Source organism: Colletotrichum spaethianum, assembly GCF_022836535.1.
Source record: "Colletotrichum spaethianum MAFF 239500 DNA, contig22, whole genome shotgun sequence".
NCBI classification, from domain to species: Eukaryota; Fungi; Ascomycota; class Sordariomycetes; order Glomerellales; family Glomerellaceae; genus Colletotrichum; species Colletotrichum spaethianum.
This window is the reverse complement of record NW_026054792.1, coordinates 518,446-534,782: the sequence shown is the minus strand read 5'-3', so window position 1 is coordinate 534,782 and position 16,337 is coordinate 518,446. Positions and strand designations below refer to the sequence as shown.

General features: G+C 51.7%; 7 protein-coding genes and 3 non-coding genes across 10 annotated transcripts; 5 read left to right on the top strand and 5 right to left on the bottom strand.

Annotated features, from left to right (window-relative positions):
* Positions 1 to 1,433: 1,433 nt before the first annotated feature.
* On the top strand, positions 1,434 to 2,473 carry ColSpa_08369 (dothistromin biosynthesis peroxidase dotB; the record flags this gene model as incomplete). Its single annotated transcript, XM_049274581.1, has 2 exons — positions 1,434 to 2,244; positions 2,295 to 2,473. 2 exons carry the CDS (start codon positions 1,434 to 1,436, stop codon positions 2,471 to 2,473), a joined length of 990 nt encoding a protein of 329 aa, XP_049130538.1.
* Positions 2,474 to 3,400: 927 nt separating this feature from the next.
* On the bottom strand, positions 3,401 to 4,632 carry ColSpa_08368 (NADP-dependent alcohol dehydrogenase 7; the record flags this gene model as incomplete). The annotated part of the gene is made up of 3 exons (XM_049274580.1): positions 3,401 to 3,653; positions 3,706 to 4,354; positions 4,446 to 4,632. The coding sequence occupies 3 exons, from the start codon at positions 4,630 to 4,632 to the stop codon at positions 3,401 to 3,403; spliced, it is 1,089 nt and encodes a 362-aa protein (XP_049130537.1).
* Positions 4,633 to 6,387: 1,755 nt separating this feature from the next.
* On the bottom strand, positions 6,388 to 6,797 carry ColSpa_08367 (endo-1,4-beta-xylanase 1; the record flags this gene model as incomplete). The annotated part of the gene is made up of 2 exons (XM_049274579.1): positions 6,388 to 6,743; positions 6,767 to 6,797. 2 exons carry the CDS (start codon positions 6,795 to 6,797, stop codon positions 6,388 to 6,390), a joined length of 387 nt encoding a protein of 128 aa, XP_049130536.1.
* An 18-nt stretch (positions 6,798 to 6,815) lies between these two features.
* Positions 6,816 to 7,111, bottom strand: ColSpa_08366 (uncharacterized protein; the record flags this gene model as incomplete). The annotated part of the gene is made up of 2 exons (XM_049274578.1): positions 6,816 to 6,926; positions 6,974 to 7,111. 2 exons carry the CDS (start codon positions 7,109 to 7,111, stop codon positions 6,816 to 6,818), a joined length of 249 nt encoding a protein of 82 aa, XP_049130535.1.
* A 1,417-nt stretch (positions 7,112 to 8,528) lies between these two features.
* On the bottom strand, positions 8,529 to 8,623 carry ColSpa_tRNA_223. Its single transcript has 2 exons — positions 8,586 to 8,623; positions 8,529 to 8,564 (listed from the first exon to the last, which is right to left on the bottom strand). It is a non-coding gene; the product is annotated as a tRNA-Ile (tRNA).
* A 494-nt stretch (positions 8,624 to 9,117) lies between these two features.
* On the bottom strand, positions 9,118 to 10,810 carry ColSpa_08365 (cytochrome P450; the record flags this gene model as incomplete). Its single annotated transcript, XM_049274577.1, has 3 exons — positions 9,118 to 10,384; positions 10,441 to 10,591; positions 10,621 to 10,810. 3 exons carry the CDS (start codon positions 10,808 to 10,810, stop codon positions 9,118 to 9,120), a joined length of 1,608 nt encoding a protein of 535 aa, XP_049130534.1.
* A 1,378-nt stretch (positions 10,811 to 12,188) lies between these two features.
* Positions 12,189 to 12,962, top strand: ColSpa_08364 (uncharacterized protein; the record flags this gene model as incomplete). The annotated part of the gene is made up of 2 exons (XM_049274576.1): positions 12,189 to 12,199; positions 12,254 to 12,962. The coding sequence occupies 2 exons, from the start codon at positions 12,189 to 12,191 to the stop codon at positions 12,960 to 12,962; spliced, it is 720 nt and encodes a 239-aa protein (XP_049130533.1).
* A 1,739-nt stretch (positions 12,963 to 14,701) lies between these two features.
* On the top strand, positions 14,702 to 15,065 carry ColSpa_08363 (uncharacterized protein; the record flags this gene model as incomplete). The annotated part of the gene is made up of 2 exons (XM_049274575.1): positions 14,702 to 14,900; positions 14,965 to 15,065. The coding sequence occupies 2 exons, from the start codon at positions 14,702 to 14,704 to the stop codon at positions 15,063 to 15,065; spliced, it is 300 nt and encodes a 99-aa protein (XP_049130532.1).
* A 351-nt stretch (positions 15,066 to 15,416) lies between these two features.
* Positions 15,417 to 15,511, top strand: ColSpa_tRNA_226. The gene is given in 2 exon segments: positions 15,417 to 15,454; positions 15,468 to 15,511. It is a non-coding gene; the product is annotated as a tRNA-Leu (tRNA).
* Positions 15,512 to 16,209: 698 nt separating this feature from the next.
* On the top strand, positions 16,210 to 16,296 carry ColSpa_tRNA_227. Its single transcript is given in 2 exon segments — positions 16,210 to 16,246; positions 16,262 to 16,296. It is a non-coding gene; the product is annotated as a tRNA-Glu (tRNA).
* Positions 16,297 to 16,337: the final 41 nt, after the last annotated feature.

The following is a 16,337-nucleotide window of genomic DNA, read 5'->3' as shown; positions in this document are numbered from 1 at the left end:
ACATGGGCCACCAGATGAACTACGTCAAACGGTTGCTGACACCCCGCCCTACTATATTTTTCATGGTACATGGTAAAGACTCTTCTGCTCCTTGGCTAGGCCTTGGCGAAAACCACCGTACAGGTATCTCCAGGCTTTTTGTGGTCTCTACCCATGTAATCACTCATTGCATCCAGCCGTTTTTGTAAACCATCTTAAACTTTAGTAGGAGCACAATAATATCGCATGCCGTCTCTTCCTGACGAAGTAGTCCCCAAAACGTGCAGATATGGAGTGCCGAACTTTGGGCATCTCCATGCGCCCAGTGGGGTTGCATCGTGGGTTATGACATACAGGGTTGTGTTTCAGACCTTGCAATTGGGACAGATGCAACCCCGACTAGAACAATTACGACTTCGAATCCACAAAAGCTTTCATGAGCTGTGGGTTGAGTCGATGAAAACGGCAAAAGGCAGGGATCCAACACAGGGGGTGCTCGTTGTGAAATTAATTTCCATCGTCTTGCTACGGAATTTGTTGAGCGATTCACGGTCTTCTGCGCTGGATTAGAAAAACAAGGATAACGGACAGCGCCTTAATTGCATTAAACTCTGCTTTGACACACGAGATATCGAGATTTTCCCCTCGATTTTGCGGACAGTATGTCGATGTGCGGCACATCTCGTTGGTTTGAGCCATTGAAACAGTATTACTGCATCGTTCAGGGGCCGCAGTGGTGTGCTTTGCTCGCGAGGATTCGAGGATTCGACGTCTCGATGTAACATTACCGACCAGTCATCCTACATAGTACCTATCCGGTTGATCAGTGGGCGTCTGGGCCATGGATGTTGCCACTCAGATGAGGCCGGCGGAAATTTCCTTAGCTCCCGGCCAGTCCGTCGACGCCTCAAAACCTAAGAGCTCGAATTGGATGCAGATCGCTCAACCTGTCAAACTTTGGGCGGCCTCGATACATGGATGTGACGACTCCTCATTTAAAACAGCGTTACTTCGCTTGTTGCTAAATACACAGACAAGGGGGGTTGTCCACCGAGCTTCCCAAGTTGTCCTGATAATGGCCCCCAATCTTGACCTCGGACTCGATATCGCCCGTTGCTGAAAAGTTGTAACGGGGGAAAGAACGGGAGAATGCAGTCGGCCGGACTTGCGGGCCACGATTGACAAGTCAGAAAACACCCATGTCTAGTTAGCTGCCGGCACTCTTCCAGGGCCACGGTAAGCCCAGCTCGGGTTGATCTCAATCTTCGCTGCCACAGCCCGCGGAAACGGGCCCCGCCAGAGCTAGGTGGTAAAAGAATTGACCAAAAACGTCGTTCCAATTTGCAATTTTCCCATTCTAGATTATTGACTTGTCTCCTAGACGTCAGTCACATACCAGTCACTCATTCAAGCACGCATAATCCGTTTCTTGCGCTCTGTTGTTAGGCTTCAACATGAAGTCACTTTACTTTCTTTCAGTTTTGCCCTGCCTCAGCAGCGGCGTCGTCGGTTTCCCGGCCTACGTTAACGAGGCTCTCAAGAATGATGTTGGTTCAAAACTCTCTAAGCAGCTGGCCGGTATCTTCCATGAATCCCACGAGAAGAGGCTGCTCTTCGACCCGATGACCACCCCTATCAATGTGGCCGGCGACCACAGATTTATTGCACCAGACTTCCAAGACGGCGCGCAGCGCGGCCCTTGTCCAGGACTGAATGCTCTGGCAAACCATGGCTACATCAATCGAAATGGAGTGACCAGCGTGACAGAGGTCGCAGGAGCCATCAACCAAGTCTTCGGAATGGGGGTGGATATTGCGATAATATTGGCGGTCTTGGGTACTGTCTTCGTGGGCAATCCTTTGTCACTCAACCCTGGCTTCTCCATCGGCGACGTCTCGAGTGCATCGAACAACATTCTCGGCAACGTCCTGGGACTTCTTGGTACGCCTCGAGGTCTTAATGGCTCGCATAACATTATCGAAGGCGACTCATCCAACACACGAGCTGATCTGTACGTGACGGGAGATGCCTCCACAATGGTCATGGATCAGTTCCAGTCATTCTACGATATGTCATCCGGAGAAGGTGACTACAACTTTGACGTCTTCGCCAAGAGAGCCTCCATCCGCTTCAACGAGACCATCGCAACCAATCCCTACTTCTACTACGGTCCGTTCACCGGTATGATCGCGCGTAACGCAGGTTACTTTTTCGCCTGTCGTATGTTTGCAAACTACTCATCCGAAAACCCCGACGGTATTCTTAGTGAGTGCTCCTGGTCCTGTATGGGGAATTGAGTGCTGACTATGTTATAGACAAGAAGACCCTCAAGAGCTTTTTTGCTGTACAGGGCGAAGAAGGCAACCTCACATACAACCGTGGCTGGGAAAGAATCCCCGAGAATTGGTATCGCATGCCTGTCGACTACGGCTTGGTCCAGCTAAACTTGGACCTCGTTGATCTGATCCTCAAGTATCCCGAGTTGGGAAGGTGAGTAACTTCAAAATCTATTCGAGACATTGTCACTGACAAGCTTGGCCTGCAGCATCGGGGGTAATATGGGAGAGTTCAACAGCTATGCCGGAGTCAACCTGGGCGATCTTACCGGTGGCGTCTTGAATCTCACGAAGCTCCTGGAAGGTAATAACTTGCTGTGCTTCGTCTTTGAGGTTCTCAAGACGGTCTCGCCAAACTCCCTGTCAACCATCTTCTCCATCATCCAGAAACCTCTCAGCATGATCACCGACACTCTTGGAACGGCTATGCTGAACCTGGGTTGCCCAGCCTTCGAAGATATGACAGTGGGCGGCAAGAGTCTTGACGAAGGCCTTAAGGCACAGTACCCAGGTGCTCGCATGTCTGATTCTGTCCTCTAAGCTAGATATCTATTTTACCTTGTCTTAGCGTGAAACCTCTTTTGGTAAACGAGATTGAATTCGTTCCAAGACTGGACGCAATGCTGTAGACGTTGCCAGTTAGGCTTTAATTGTAATACATATCCTTCTAGAATGACTTAAGCGGTCCAACACACTACAGTGCCATGTCAACAGTCTGAAAACCCCCGCATCTGAAGTGCACCACCCACATCCCCTCCCTATCGGTTTTCGGACTTTTCTCATGGCACTGTGTCGTTGCACGCAGGTGTGCCGTAAACAATACGTCATGAAGTTTTGATGAGTTGAACTGGACGTGCTGTCTCTATACTTGATGCTTGTCACATCTACACAGGCTTTTAACAGCGTTAAACGGGAAAAACTGGGCATTTGGATAAGCACAGGATTGATTCAACTCTAATCATTTTGAGATACTATTACACAGTTCATTCAAGGTATACTTATAATTGGAATACTTTGAAACTGCTCATCTCGTCATCTCATCATTTTGTCACTTTAACTACAGTTATGATTCCATCTTCATTCCTTCAAAGCTTAGCATGCTTCTCATTGACCAGAACATATCTGTAGCGAGCATGCCCAGCCTCCATATCAACAATCGCCTTATTGGCATCCTTCATGGGACGCTTCTGAACCCAAGGCTTCACCTTCTTCTCGACCGCCAGGTCCAGCATCTCCTTGATTTCAGAGGGTGATCCGATGCCACTGCCACCGACCTTGATGCCGCTCATAAGAAGAGTGAAAGCATTGATAGGAGGAAGGTTGCCACCGTCCGGAGCACTAGAACAGATTAGCTTCGTGAAGCCTTACGTGCTTGTCAGGGAAGACTTACCCAACTTGGATATAGGTACCGTTGACCTTGAGGAGCGTCAAGTATTGCTGAAGAGGCATCTTCTCACTTGATACAGTAGAAACAATGAGGTCAATGCTCCTAGCGTTCTTCTTGGCCCAATCCTTGTCGTCGTCTGTAGCAATGTACTCATCGGCACCCAGCTTCAGAACCTCATCTTTCTTCGAGGCTTTACGCGAGATACCAATAACCTTGTCGGCGCCCAAGGCCTTGGCGAAGAGCACACCAAAGTGTCCTAGTCCACCAACGCCTACAATGCCAACAGTCTTGCCGGGTCCGCAAGCGTTGTTCTTCAACGGTGAGAAGACCGTGATGCCTCCGCAAAGCATTGGCGCGGCATCTTCTGACGGCAGGCTTTCGGGGATCTTGATCACGAAATGTCCATTGGTTCTGTTGTAATCGGCATAACCACCATAAGACTTGCCCTCACCATCGGGATAGACGGATCCGTAGGTGCTGACGTTCGCGCGACCACAGTAGTTCTCACGACCGGTGGAGCACTCGGGGCAGTCGGACTGCATGCAGGAACGGGCCTGAGCACCAACACCGACGCGGTCACCGACGGAGACGTGCTTAACATTTTTGCCGACGCGGACGGCCTTGCCGACAATCTCGTGGCCGACGCAGCAAGCTATTGCATGTAAGGTTAGTGAGGAATAAGTTTTACAGGATGCCCCGCGTTTGGGAGGCAAGGTGGGGTAATGGAAGCGTCGGAAACTCACGATAAGGGGTCTCGGACCAGCCTGAGCGCAGCATGTGAAGGTCGGAACCGCAAATACCGCAGTGGGAGATCTCAATGTCGACGTCGTCCTCCGTCCACTTCTTGGGCTCGAACGCGCCCCATTCCATCTTTCCCTTGACGCTCTCGGGGGAGTGGCCCAGCCATCCTTCAAACTTGTAGTCGGTCATTGCTGTGGTGGGTTGAGGGTTGCAAACAGCTCGAGTACTTGAGGGGATTGAGGTGTCTTTTTGTTTGCGAATTCGTGGGGTGAAGCGTTCTTAGCTACCAAGAAACTGAACGTACGTGGACGAGCAGGCGAATTGGTTTATATATGCATCAAGAGCTCGGATTCTCCTCCGAACTCAACGTCCATGACGGCATCCCCGCGTGCTGAGAGCTAGGGTCCGATTTTTCGTCCATAATGTCATCGAGAATCATCCATGCCGGAGCTAGCTGGAGTTAAGACGGCATTATGCCTAAAACAATTGCAGCTCCAGAGCCTTTTGGTACTGATATGGAGCCCACCAACACCAGGAACAGCCGTCAATGCCGGAGGTGCGCTTGTGCTTGACTCTGGGTTCTGGCGGTGTCAAGCTCCAACAGCGCTACGTTGAGTTTGGTTCGCGGATACTACGCAGTAGCTTGGCCGCCATTGGACTATGATGACGCAGATGGTGAACCTTGAGTGGGCTACCCTTGGGTACCCAGGCCTGTAACTGGAGCACTCTCCAACAACCCCGGGTCCTCTTACGGGTCCTGCTTGCTGAATGTTACTTACGTAGGCCGCATCCCTAGCCAAATACTGTCGCGAGTCAGATAAGTTTCGGTGTTTACTGGAAGTCAACAGACTGGAAATGGAGAATGAGCCAAAGCTGCTCATGAACGACGCAGTACAGTCATGCCACACGTACAAACTAATTGCCGCGGCAAAGTGCAGCTATTTGCTGCAACCTGCTGACAAGCACGGGCCACATTCCATGCCGTTTCCATGCCGGTTTCTAAACTACTCTCTTGGCTGCCCTGCTAGGTACATGTATTCACGGAGCATAGTAATTAAGGTGATTATGGCCGATCCTCCGGCGCATCGGCGCGGTGTGGCAGTTCGATCTGATCGTTGGTTAGCCTTTCAACCCATCAGCTAATCCTTGCTTGTGTAACATCAATCTAAGCCGCTTTTTTTGAATGCTTGTATTACAAATAGGCCCTGCCGCTATTCGGCGATAGGCGATGAAGGATAGCTGACATCGGCGTTTATTTTTCATGACTTCATTGGCGATAAGGCCTGTCCCAGCCTTTGTGTTTCTCAAGCTAATTTTATCTATGCCAGCATCCTTTGACTTTACCCCAAACTGAATGGAGTCGGAGTTCGGCTCGACCTCTGTTGGTCTTTGCTAGGCGGGGTTTCTTGGGGCAATTAAACAAACCGAGGTCCATTTTGTCTCTGCAATCTTAATTGATCAAGAGTCCGCTCCGCTCTGTGTCGCAGTTCCTTGTCAAAGGTTGTACTCTTCTGGGAGCGAAGCCCTACATAAGACAACCCAGAAACCTGGAGATTGCGGAGAATACCGGACTGTAGTATTTCGGTAAGGGTCATTTGAGCAGAGTCGTCGTTGACCATTTTGAACCGTGGTTTGCAGAGGGATTCCAGAGCCGCACACTTACATTCTTCATACATTAACTCCGAATGGTGGCTGACAGATGACTGCATATGCAGGCACGGAGTGATGCGCGCCCTTCTGTACCCGAAAGCATTGTTGGGCTTGCCTTATAAATGGGTTTGATGCCTTCTGCTGGACAAAATTACACATAATGAAGTTAGGAACAAGCAGAGGAAGTAATCACAGTTTGCGTAGTCATCTGTTCCTTTCACTGCTGATTCAAGAGCTGCGGAGCAGCCCCTCCTCTAGGTCTAATAGAGGTGGAGCCGACTAGCTACTATTTGGTTAGAGACACTGGGTGTTAAAGTCATTCTGTTTCGTGCAGGTCCACAGAGACTGGCATTGAGTTGGCCCAGTCCACCCATTGCCGCCGCATTGTCCCCAACGGACCTGCTCCGCCCCCGATGCAGCCGTGGTCGTGGTCGCACGGGAAGAGGTCGTAACAGTGACGAGCACCGTTACGCGGGAGCTCGTGACGGTAGGCGTAAGTGTGGTCGTGGGAATGCTACCGGTTGCAGCGGCAGCAAGCATGGAGGAGACAATGGTATACGCTGGCTTTTTGTTGAAGTTGGCGTCCCAGAGAAGGGCGTCGCCCTGTCCACTAAATGTCTCGGGAATCCAGCTGTACTTGTTCGCGAAGCCTCAGATGGTGAAACCAACGCACCTATCCACGTCCAAACAGCAGCCGACGACATTGGCATAGCCGTTGCCCTTTATTTCGAGGGCAGTGCTGGAGACTGGGAGGCTGGAGTGGCGAACATCAAGCTCAGGTATGCGACCTCGAGGTCGGGGAAGTGAAGCGGCGGAGAGCAGTTGCGAGGGCGCTGCGGCCAGGTGTTGAGCCGACGATCAAGTGATCCTAGAAGCCTACACCGTGAATAGGGGCGCTGGCGATCTGGACAATGGTGACGGCGGCCTCGTCGACGCAGTTGGTCTTGACGCCGTCATACTCTAAGTTGTAGTCGGAGACCAGTGATCCGCGCTCGCTGGTGTCGCTGACGATGGCCATGTAGGTGCTATCGCTGGTTGTCCATCACTTATCAACGGCGATACCGAAGTATTTCAGCCCGGATCTAACGGCAAGGGAGTTGAGCTGAGCCGAGACAACGCCAGCGCCCAAGAGAACTATGAGGACTGCCCTTATGTACATGACCGATTCCTAGAAAGCAAGATTTCTCTTCTCAGGTAAGTATACGAGTGCCTCTTCCTAGCACAATGGCATTGGAAGTCAAGCGGAGGACCATCCAACATATGGACAACCACCAGCCCATGCATCGTGAAGACGGTGCGGAATAAATTTACATCGAACAGCGTTCGTCATCTATCCTGATTCTTTCTAATCTTGTCACTGCCACATCGCATGCTAGAATATCCAACAAGCCACATGAGGTGAGTCGCAGGCCCAATGGGATGTGGTTCACACCATTAATCTTCAAGCTGGCATTAGACGATCACGATGACAGCTTGTGCCCAGAAGTCTAGATCCTCTGCAAAGACGGTCATCCTCTTGCGTGGCCAAGACGCTTTTGTGATACATGCATAATTGGCTGGGCAGATCTAGGCCAAATCCTCATGTCATGGAGGCTGTCGTCGCATGAAGTCAGACAGAGCAGCAGGAGCGGTGCCGTGTCCACGTCTGGTAAATGGCCTTAGCATCCGGAGGGTGTTCCGAGAATTTTTGTGCCTGGGCTAGCGTATGAGGTAAAGTAGGCAGTCGCCTGCGCCATCACCAAGGTTTTGCGAATGGACCAACATAAGCAAGAATCCCTGAGAGGGAAGTAAAGAAGCAAGAATCGAGCATACCCGCGAGCGGTAGGTATTGCTATGCACATTGCAAGATCGGATTCGGCACTCAGGACCACGCAAAATTCCACCAGTAGCTAGGATTCTGGGCCTGGATTACTGCCCTTTGTCCTCCGTCGAAGATACATCGCATGAGCTGTCAGCGGCTTGGCTCTTAAGACAGTGTGGTCGGCTTAGATACTTGCGTGCAGTGAGCAACGACTTTTGGGAGCGATAGCTTGCCCCGACTGCCAGAAACAGAACTTTGGGCAGATATAGGTGAACGCTATACAGTTGAGTTGGACTGTAAGGAGAAACGGTCAAAAATCTCACTCAGAACGAGCCGAAAATCCCACAGGACAGTGAAGCTAACAGAAACAGGGGGCCTGTTCCTTGTCAAGATCTAATGTCTGTAGTACAAGTTAAAACTGATGGGTGCTTACGCTTCTGGCGTACGTAACAAATAACGTCCTAATAACTGAATCAACTGTGCACGCACACACTCACTCGGTCCAGCCAAGTGAGCAAAGTTCCTCTTTCTAGACCACAACACCCGATCTCTGCGACCCGAATAACTAGAAAAAGTTGCCATAGCACTCCGTTTGATACACAACAGACAATTCCGTCTATTGGCAAAAGGCATGTGATCAGTGGGAGGCTTGAACTCCCGGCCTTGGCATCACACAACATTCCAGGTGAAATATTAGTACCACGCTCTAACCAACTGAGCTAACCGACCCGTTTCCGAATTGTCAAACGATGTCCACAAAACCGTTCAAGATTGACGATAGCCCCGTCGGCTCCACCAAGTTCAATGGATACGGAAACAAGGATTTCGTTGCGATCTCAGTTTAAAAAGCCACAGCTCGGCTTGCAGTGTTTTCCTCGTGTTATAAGACAAAAGTCTCGTTTTGAGCGTAAGAGAGTTCCCATGTGACAAGGCCACTGAGTGGTATCATCAAAGCTTAACTGTGATGTCCGCAGACTTGATTCTACATAAGATTTAGGAAGAAGAAAGTGCAAGATAGCAAACCTGAAAGCTCTGAACACTCTTCCATTCCTGAGAATCCCCATCCCCACATACTAAGATACATCGGACCTCTTCCAGTGTAACGTTGTTTTGTTTTGAGATGCAGGGCTAAGACCGCCGTGTGAAACTCAACTGGCATTCATCCTGTATTCGAGTCAGCCGTGTATTGATCTCAGGTTGGACCAGTACAAGTCTACGTGCACCTAGCGGATGGAGCTTACCATAGGAAACAGTGTTGCAAATACTCTAATCTCTTCCGACTTTTCCGTAGCATGATGCTTCCAGTCAATCTCCAACGTCGCCTTCCCAATCATCGCCGCCATTGTAAGCGGCACATACCTCCTGGCGAGGCAGTCGTGCGGTCCTGCGCCGAAGACGAGCCAGTTTTTGGTCTTGGATTCCGCGTCTCCGGTGATCCAGCGGTCGGGGTCAAAGAATTCGGGGTTGGGGTAGACGTTCGGGTCGTGCAAGGCTGGGTAGCATGATGGGATGATCATGGACCCTTTGGGAACCGTATAGTTGGGGGTAACCGGGAACTTTTTCGTCGCAAGGTAGGGAACGAAGATGACGGGTGGTCTAAGGCGTAGAAGTTCCTTGACGACAGCGTTGGTGTAGGTGAGCGACTCCAACATCGGCAGGTCAAAGGGCTTGGTCCTATCCCCGCCTCTGGCAGCCAGGTTCTCCTCGCGCATGCGGTCAACCACATCAGGTCGCTGGGCGAGGATTTGGAACAGCCACGTTGTGGCGCTGCTCGATGCATCCTGAGAGGCAAAGAGGAAGGTAAAGAGGGTCTCCGAGATCTCCTCATTCGTGAACTCGCGGATCATGTTGGTCGGCTTGACCGCGTCTGTCTCTCCCGCAGCAACCTTTTCGCGGTACCTCTCAGACTCCATCATGTGAAGCACCCAGTGGTCGACGATGCATGTTGGCGTCGCGCCCTTGGCCATGTTGGCCTTGCAAGCAGCAGCGCATTTGGCGAATTCGGCATGAACCGCATCCGCCACACGCTTGCCCAGCCAGACCTTGGTAAAAGGGATGTACATCGACAATGGGACGTTGACGAGCTCGAGCGCGGCAGTGACAAGGTAAAAGTCGTCGGCAATCTTCTTGACAGCATCCTGCGAGATGTAGTCACCGAAGAAAGTGCGGCACGAAAGAGCACAGTTGATCTCGCGGAAGAGCGCCATGAAGGCCATGGGCTGTCCCTGGTTCTCCTTGCTCGCAGCGACAAACTTGTCAAAGTATTCACCCAGCACCTTTTCGTGGACCGGAAGGTAGGTTGCCATGGCCTTGTTGGTGAACAGAGGCATCAAGCCTCTGCGGTATTCAGCATGGGCTTTCCCCTGGAGGAAGACCCAAGCTTTGTGGCCAAGGATGTCCTTGGCGATGGGTACGATGCACGGCTCGGCGTAAGCGGGTGATTTGAAGACTTTGTGGGCAATGTCTCGGTCGGAAGCAAGTACAACGAACCTGGAATTATCGAATTAGTTTAACACCCGACAGAGTATTCTGGCAGTTTCACGTACTTGTGGAAAACGGAAACACAACTCAGCGGGCCACTCGCCCATTGTGCAAGATATTCCTCAAACTTTGGGTGCAGGGCTTGAATGAAAGGGCCCATGAGTGGAATCTTGAATGCTGGACCAGCAATCGAACCTTTGCGTTTGAGGTACATTGCTAAAGCAAGTGTTAGCTGGAATAAATACCCACATGTTCGAAGTTAATGATACCTTGATCGTAGACTACAACACCGAGCAGAAATGTCACAACATATTGCCAGGTAGACCAGCCCGCAAAGAAGTCTGGTAGGCTACCTGGAAACTGGGATGTGCTGTTGGACCATGTTGGCTGCAGCTCGGGCTGCGCAACAGGTGTGTCGATAATCGCCGAAGCCATACTGGTGTACTGGGCTTAATGGCAGAAGATTATCTCAAAACACACAGCAGAGGGAGGATGGTAGAATACGCCTTCTTTATAAGAACCAGCCCATGGCTCTCCAAATGCTCATTTCATTAATATAAGGGGTTCGTTACGCCAGTCCCTACTTGCACCCTTTGCGAAGAATGGTTCGGTCTCGTTCACAACATGGCGAAAGCCAGCCCTGTGAACCCTTGGTGTATCTATGACCTGCGGAGACTAAACCTCTTTTGGCAACGCCCTCTTGTTTGTCAGCCAAGAAAAACTGGAGTCGACAAGGGGCAGAAGTCCATGTCGCAAGATGGACTGCGGCGACTAGTCCTCTTTTGGTCAGGGCACCGCAGAAAACGCAACACGGAATACGCGGATCTGGATCCCGTCCCGGCGTTCAAAGCCCACCCAGACCATCCCCGCCCATCGGGTCACTCTCATCCTTCTCCTTTTGTTGCTGCGAACCTCGCTGGATCATATCCGCAGGGAGCAAGTCGACTCACACTCTCTCTCAACCGCACCATGCGCCAAACTCTTCGTCGGTCCTGTGCCGCCTGTGCAAAGTCTAAGCACAGCTGCGACCTCCGCACGCCGCGTTGCTCTCGCTGTATCAAGCGGAAGGTCCTGTGCTCTTATGCTAACGAACCCCTGACGGCCGCGCCGGCAGCTTCCGGACCAGCGCCGGGGGCTGGGGCAACGTCATCAGGAGCTCTTGACGGATCGGGTGCTTTGACCAACTACCGGTTCGGGTCTCTCGATCCCTTCGACTCCTATCCACAGACCAGACTTCCCCGAGAACAGGTCCAACGCCTTATCCATAGCTGTACGCAAATCCTCAGTTTAAGGTTATGCGGTGGTCGACGGCTAGCTCACTAACCCATGCAGTTCTCCACAAGATTGCGTTCGAATACTACCCCCTAGACCTAAGCGCAACCTCGAACCCTTTTCTCGTCTCGTGGTGGCCGTTGGCGCTCGGTGACCCAGCACTATTCCACGTCTCTTTGCAGACGGCATGCCTTGATGAGGAGCTCCTCGCCCAGAAGGGCTTCCAGTCTTCCGAGATACTAATGGCCGACTCAGTGGCTTTGCTTCGACGCAAAGTCGAAGACACGTCACTTGCAATGCAGGATGGGACGATGAACTCGGTCATCACGTTAGCAGCTATAGAGGTGAGATTCGAGATTACGACTAACCCAAAAGTGCCCCCTCCGCACACTGTGATCGATCACTAACGAGGACGCTCCTGTGCTAGTTTGGCAAGGGCAACACTCGGGTCAGTGAGATGCACGTCGATGGAGCGAAGAGGTTGGTCACAATGAGAGGCGGTATTAATTCAGTGAGACAAACGAGTCCGCTTACTGCGAGAATGGTCAGCTGGTAAGTTGAAGGTCCGCTTCCGAGTTGGAGGCGTTGTATTTACAGACCTTCAAGGGTGTCGATGATTGTCACGGGCCAGCCCCAGTTCGAAACACAAGACGACACCGGAATAGGCGATGGAGTTCCTCCTCCTCCCGAATGGCAACTGGAAACAACCGCCTTCCAGGAGGATTTGTTGGAGTTGAGCAACGTTGATATCGACCCTGCCGTCAGAAACGTGCTAATGCGGCTGCGCAACATCTTTCGGCGGGCTCGGCAAGTGCCTCTAGCACCTACTCGACTCCACGACCTCACCTGCTTTGTGATACATCGACTGCTGCTGTCAAGTCCGAGTGAGATGGATCCTCAGTCCTCGACTTCCGAGTGCATACGATACGGCATTATACTCTACATGTTCATCGTACAAGGGCCGACGTATTACTCGCATGTAGTCATTTTCAACACGATTTTAAACCAATTCATGGACCATCTGCAGCATCTCCAATCAATACCGTACATAGACGGCATCCTGGATGTCTGGCTCCTGACCATAGGCATGGCGGCCTCAAACGGGACGGAGCATTACGATTGGCTCATGAGGAGAGCAAGAGATGTGGCTGTTGCGAGGCAGCTGACCAGCTGGGACGATGCTCTTGTCCACATCCGAGGCCTCCTATGGTTGGAAACACGTCACGGCGACGATGCCTTTCGAACTCACTGGGATGCAATGTCTGGTGTCCCAAGGCAGCCACGCTTCAGATACAGTCTATCGCCTGTGGCATAGCTAAACATACAATCTTGGTTCTGGTGCTATCTGCAAGCAGTGAGCTTGAACACATGTAACCACCAGACCGACTCGTATGCGTGTCGCTGGCGTTCGTCTGTCGCAATCCGGTACTGGTCCAAGTAGCTTCCGTTGGGGTCGGCCGTACTACACGATCTTCTCATGGACCAACATGTCCAGGTCAACTGCGTAACATTACATTCTACTGCGGTTCCCATCACAATGCCAGATGGTGGGCTTTAGAGAGAAAAAATACCAAGCTATTATAATTAGGTCATTCAGCGCCAAAAACGGTCGTCTATGGCGGCTGGTTTCCAATGTAGTCCAGCATGTTGTTCATGCTGGTACCACTCATGCAATCGTTCCGCAGTCTTGGCACCCCGTAGTTTTGAGCCGCTTCACCAGAAGTAGACTATCACGCCACAATTTTAAGGCCCTGTCCGGGAAAATCTCTAGTAAGCTTCATGGAGACTGAGAAGACACAACGGCCGAGACCGGTGGGATGAGCCCGCACTGATCTGATACTGTATTGTTCTATTGTTGCGTGGGACGGACAAGATCAGGCGGAAGGTTGATCCCCCCCTGCTGCCCTTTTATCTAGGAAATAAGTGGTATTGAGTAACCGGCAGGATGCTAAACATGGCAAGTATTGAGGCTCAACCTTGCCGGTGGAAAAGGTCCGCGGGTGCCTGCTAAGCGAGCCTGCTCGAATACCACCAAGTCTAACAAAGACACCTAGAGCATGATACCCAAAGCCAATGTCGGAGAAAGATGAGGGAGTATCTGTGGATCATTGTTCGGTTGACCCGGCCGGCGAGTGAATTGGAAATATGACGCTGGTTTTTTTAGGTAGACCGGTCAAGGGTAATGAGGCTATCCAATAACATTAAAGGAATAAGTTCTCTCATAAATGTCATTAACAAAACGGTCAATATGCAGTCCTTTGCGTCGGTACCTGAAAGCTGACAGCGGCGCAGCCAATTCTTAACACGTACGTCTTTCCTCAGACACCGTCATTTTCATGGTTCTCTCATAACTCCCTCATCGAAAGTCACAAACCCATGGGCCCCTGCCGCTTACCCTATCCTTCCGCACGCTTTCTTTGGAGGGGAGCAAGACTCCGAGACAGGGGGCCACGGGGAGGAGGCCAAGGAGAAAGGTGGCTTGACTGCGGGAAATGAGAGAGAATGACGGGTGTGCCACAAAAAGGGGCGGAACACATCTTCCCCCTTGCCAGACTGACAAAAGGCGGGACAGGTTCGCCTTCCTTCCCGCGTGAACAATCCAATCAGCGCCTCCCCTCGCGATGTTTTCTAGGTAGTTTGGGTATTTGGATGTTACGCCTTCTTCTCGCTTCCGTAGTTTGGTGCATCGTGTGGCTGGAACGCGCCGTGTGGGTGGTCGCGTGGGTGTGGCTGGTGACGTCACGATGAAGACGTCACGGGCGACTTTTTTTGGACGAGACGGTCCGGCGTCAGCTCCTCGCCTTCCTGCCGCTTGGATTCGAATGGGCTTAGGCAGGTCTCGGGCGCATCGCGTCACCTGGACGTTTGCTGGCCCCCGTGCCACCATAAAGGAAACGGCCCGGCCAGGTCGTGTCTCGATCTCGAACTGTTGCGAAGCTCTGAAAAGCATCCCATTTACTGCCGCATCACGTCACTCCAACTCCAAGCTACCATCACTCACCCACATTGCACTGCCAGTCTAACAACCAATACCACAACACAACAACCACAGAAATGGCCATCACCAACGCTTTCCAGGACCTCTTTAGCAGCTTCTACGAGCTCCTCTCGTCCATCTTCAACGCCTTCTACCACGTCCTCCAGACCTTCTTCAACACCATCATCGGCTTCTTCACCGGCGTTGTCAATCTCATCTCGGATGTCTTCTCGGGCGCCATCGACGTAGTCGGCGGACTGGGCAAGTTTGTCCTGAGTGAGTTCACCCCCAACGTCTCTCTAAAAGCTAGGAGAGTATACGTGCTAACAACCCCCAACAGGCAACTTCGTCATCATCGGTGTCATTGCCGCCGGCGGCTACGCGTACGTCCGCTACACGTCGCAGGGCAGACAGGTCACCGCTGGCAAGAAAACTGCTTAAAGGATTCCAGCAACGGAATGTCACATGGGCTTGTCAGGACAGACATTGTATCATGGCTGGTGGGTGGATGATAAGCTTCCGGCAGCGCTTAGCGATGCGCATCGGATGAACGCGCAGGGGACGGACTGACGTCGCGACACTGCGTCTTTACTGGGATGATACCACACTGTAGCTAGTTTTCGTTTTTCTCTCGAGTCGCAATACCACTTTTGAGTTGTTCATCTCCTGCGATGCTTCCATGACTACGTGATGTTTCTATCTTCCGGAGCCAGCTCCGCCGTGTTCTCATGGGCCCGTCCGGCGCGGTAGCATCCCACAGCGGGCCCCAACCCGCGATCCGCTTTCACAGATGGCAAGATGGCCGAGCGGTCTAAGGCGCCAGCTTCAGGTGAGAGTCTGTCCTGCTGGTGTGGAAACACGCGCGAGTTCGAATCTCGTTCTTGTCATTACCCTTTTGTCGGGGAGCGGTGTTGTCTTGGAAGGGCGTTGCTGCGGTGCTTGCATCACACAGACGTGCATCCTCAATCAAGCATGGCAGTAGGAGACACGCGCGGGGTATGGCAAACCGCTCGGTGATCCGGGTCGGTATCCTATACTGTTTGTATTCCTGACCCTTTTTTTGGCTTTACTTTTACCTCCTAGCTTGTAAGCGAATGTAAAAAAAAGACTCATACGTGAAATAGGATACACCGGTGTGTGATGAATAAATAAAGATAGCCCCATACTACTTGCGTACGGTTCTGCGAATCTGCAACGATGCAGCAAACCGAATTTCGGCGCCAACCGAACATAAGTAGCAGCCGGCACTCGATTCCCGGCTGTATCCGTCTCCAGCGGCAGTCTCGGCCTCCGAAGCGACTCTGAAAGTTTCCGCCCAGAAAGTCTGTGAGATCGAAATGCCCATTAGTGAAATAGCGCAGTAATTAACTCTATCCTCTCCGTTCGTCTTGTAAGCTTCAAGCTACCTTACTTGCAATGCACCCGAGATTCTGTTCCCCGCAGCCTAACCGTCGTTCTCGCAATCGCATCACCTCTACGGCGGGCAAACCCGGTGGAGTGAACCAAGGGCCAACCTGGCATCACCGCTCCACTTCTGTCGCATAGCGCTTGATGAATGGCGAACCTGTTGAATCCTCCAGCAACATCTGATATGGTGTAGTGGCCAACATGATGCCCTCTCATCTCGATGAGTGGTTAGGCATAGCCCCGAGTTCGATTCTCGGTTTCGGAAACTTTTGTAGTTCATGGTACTATCTTCCCGCCAAGTCTATG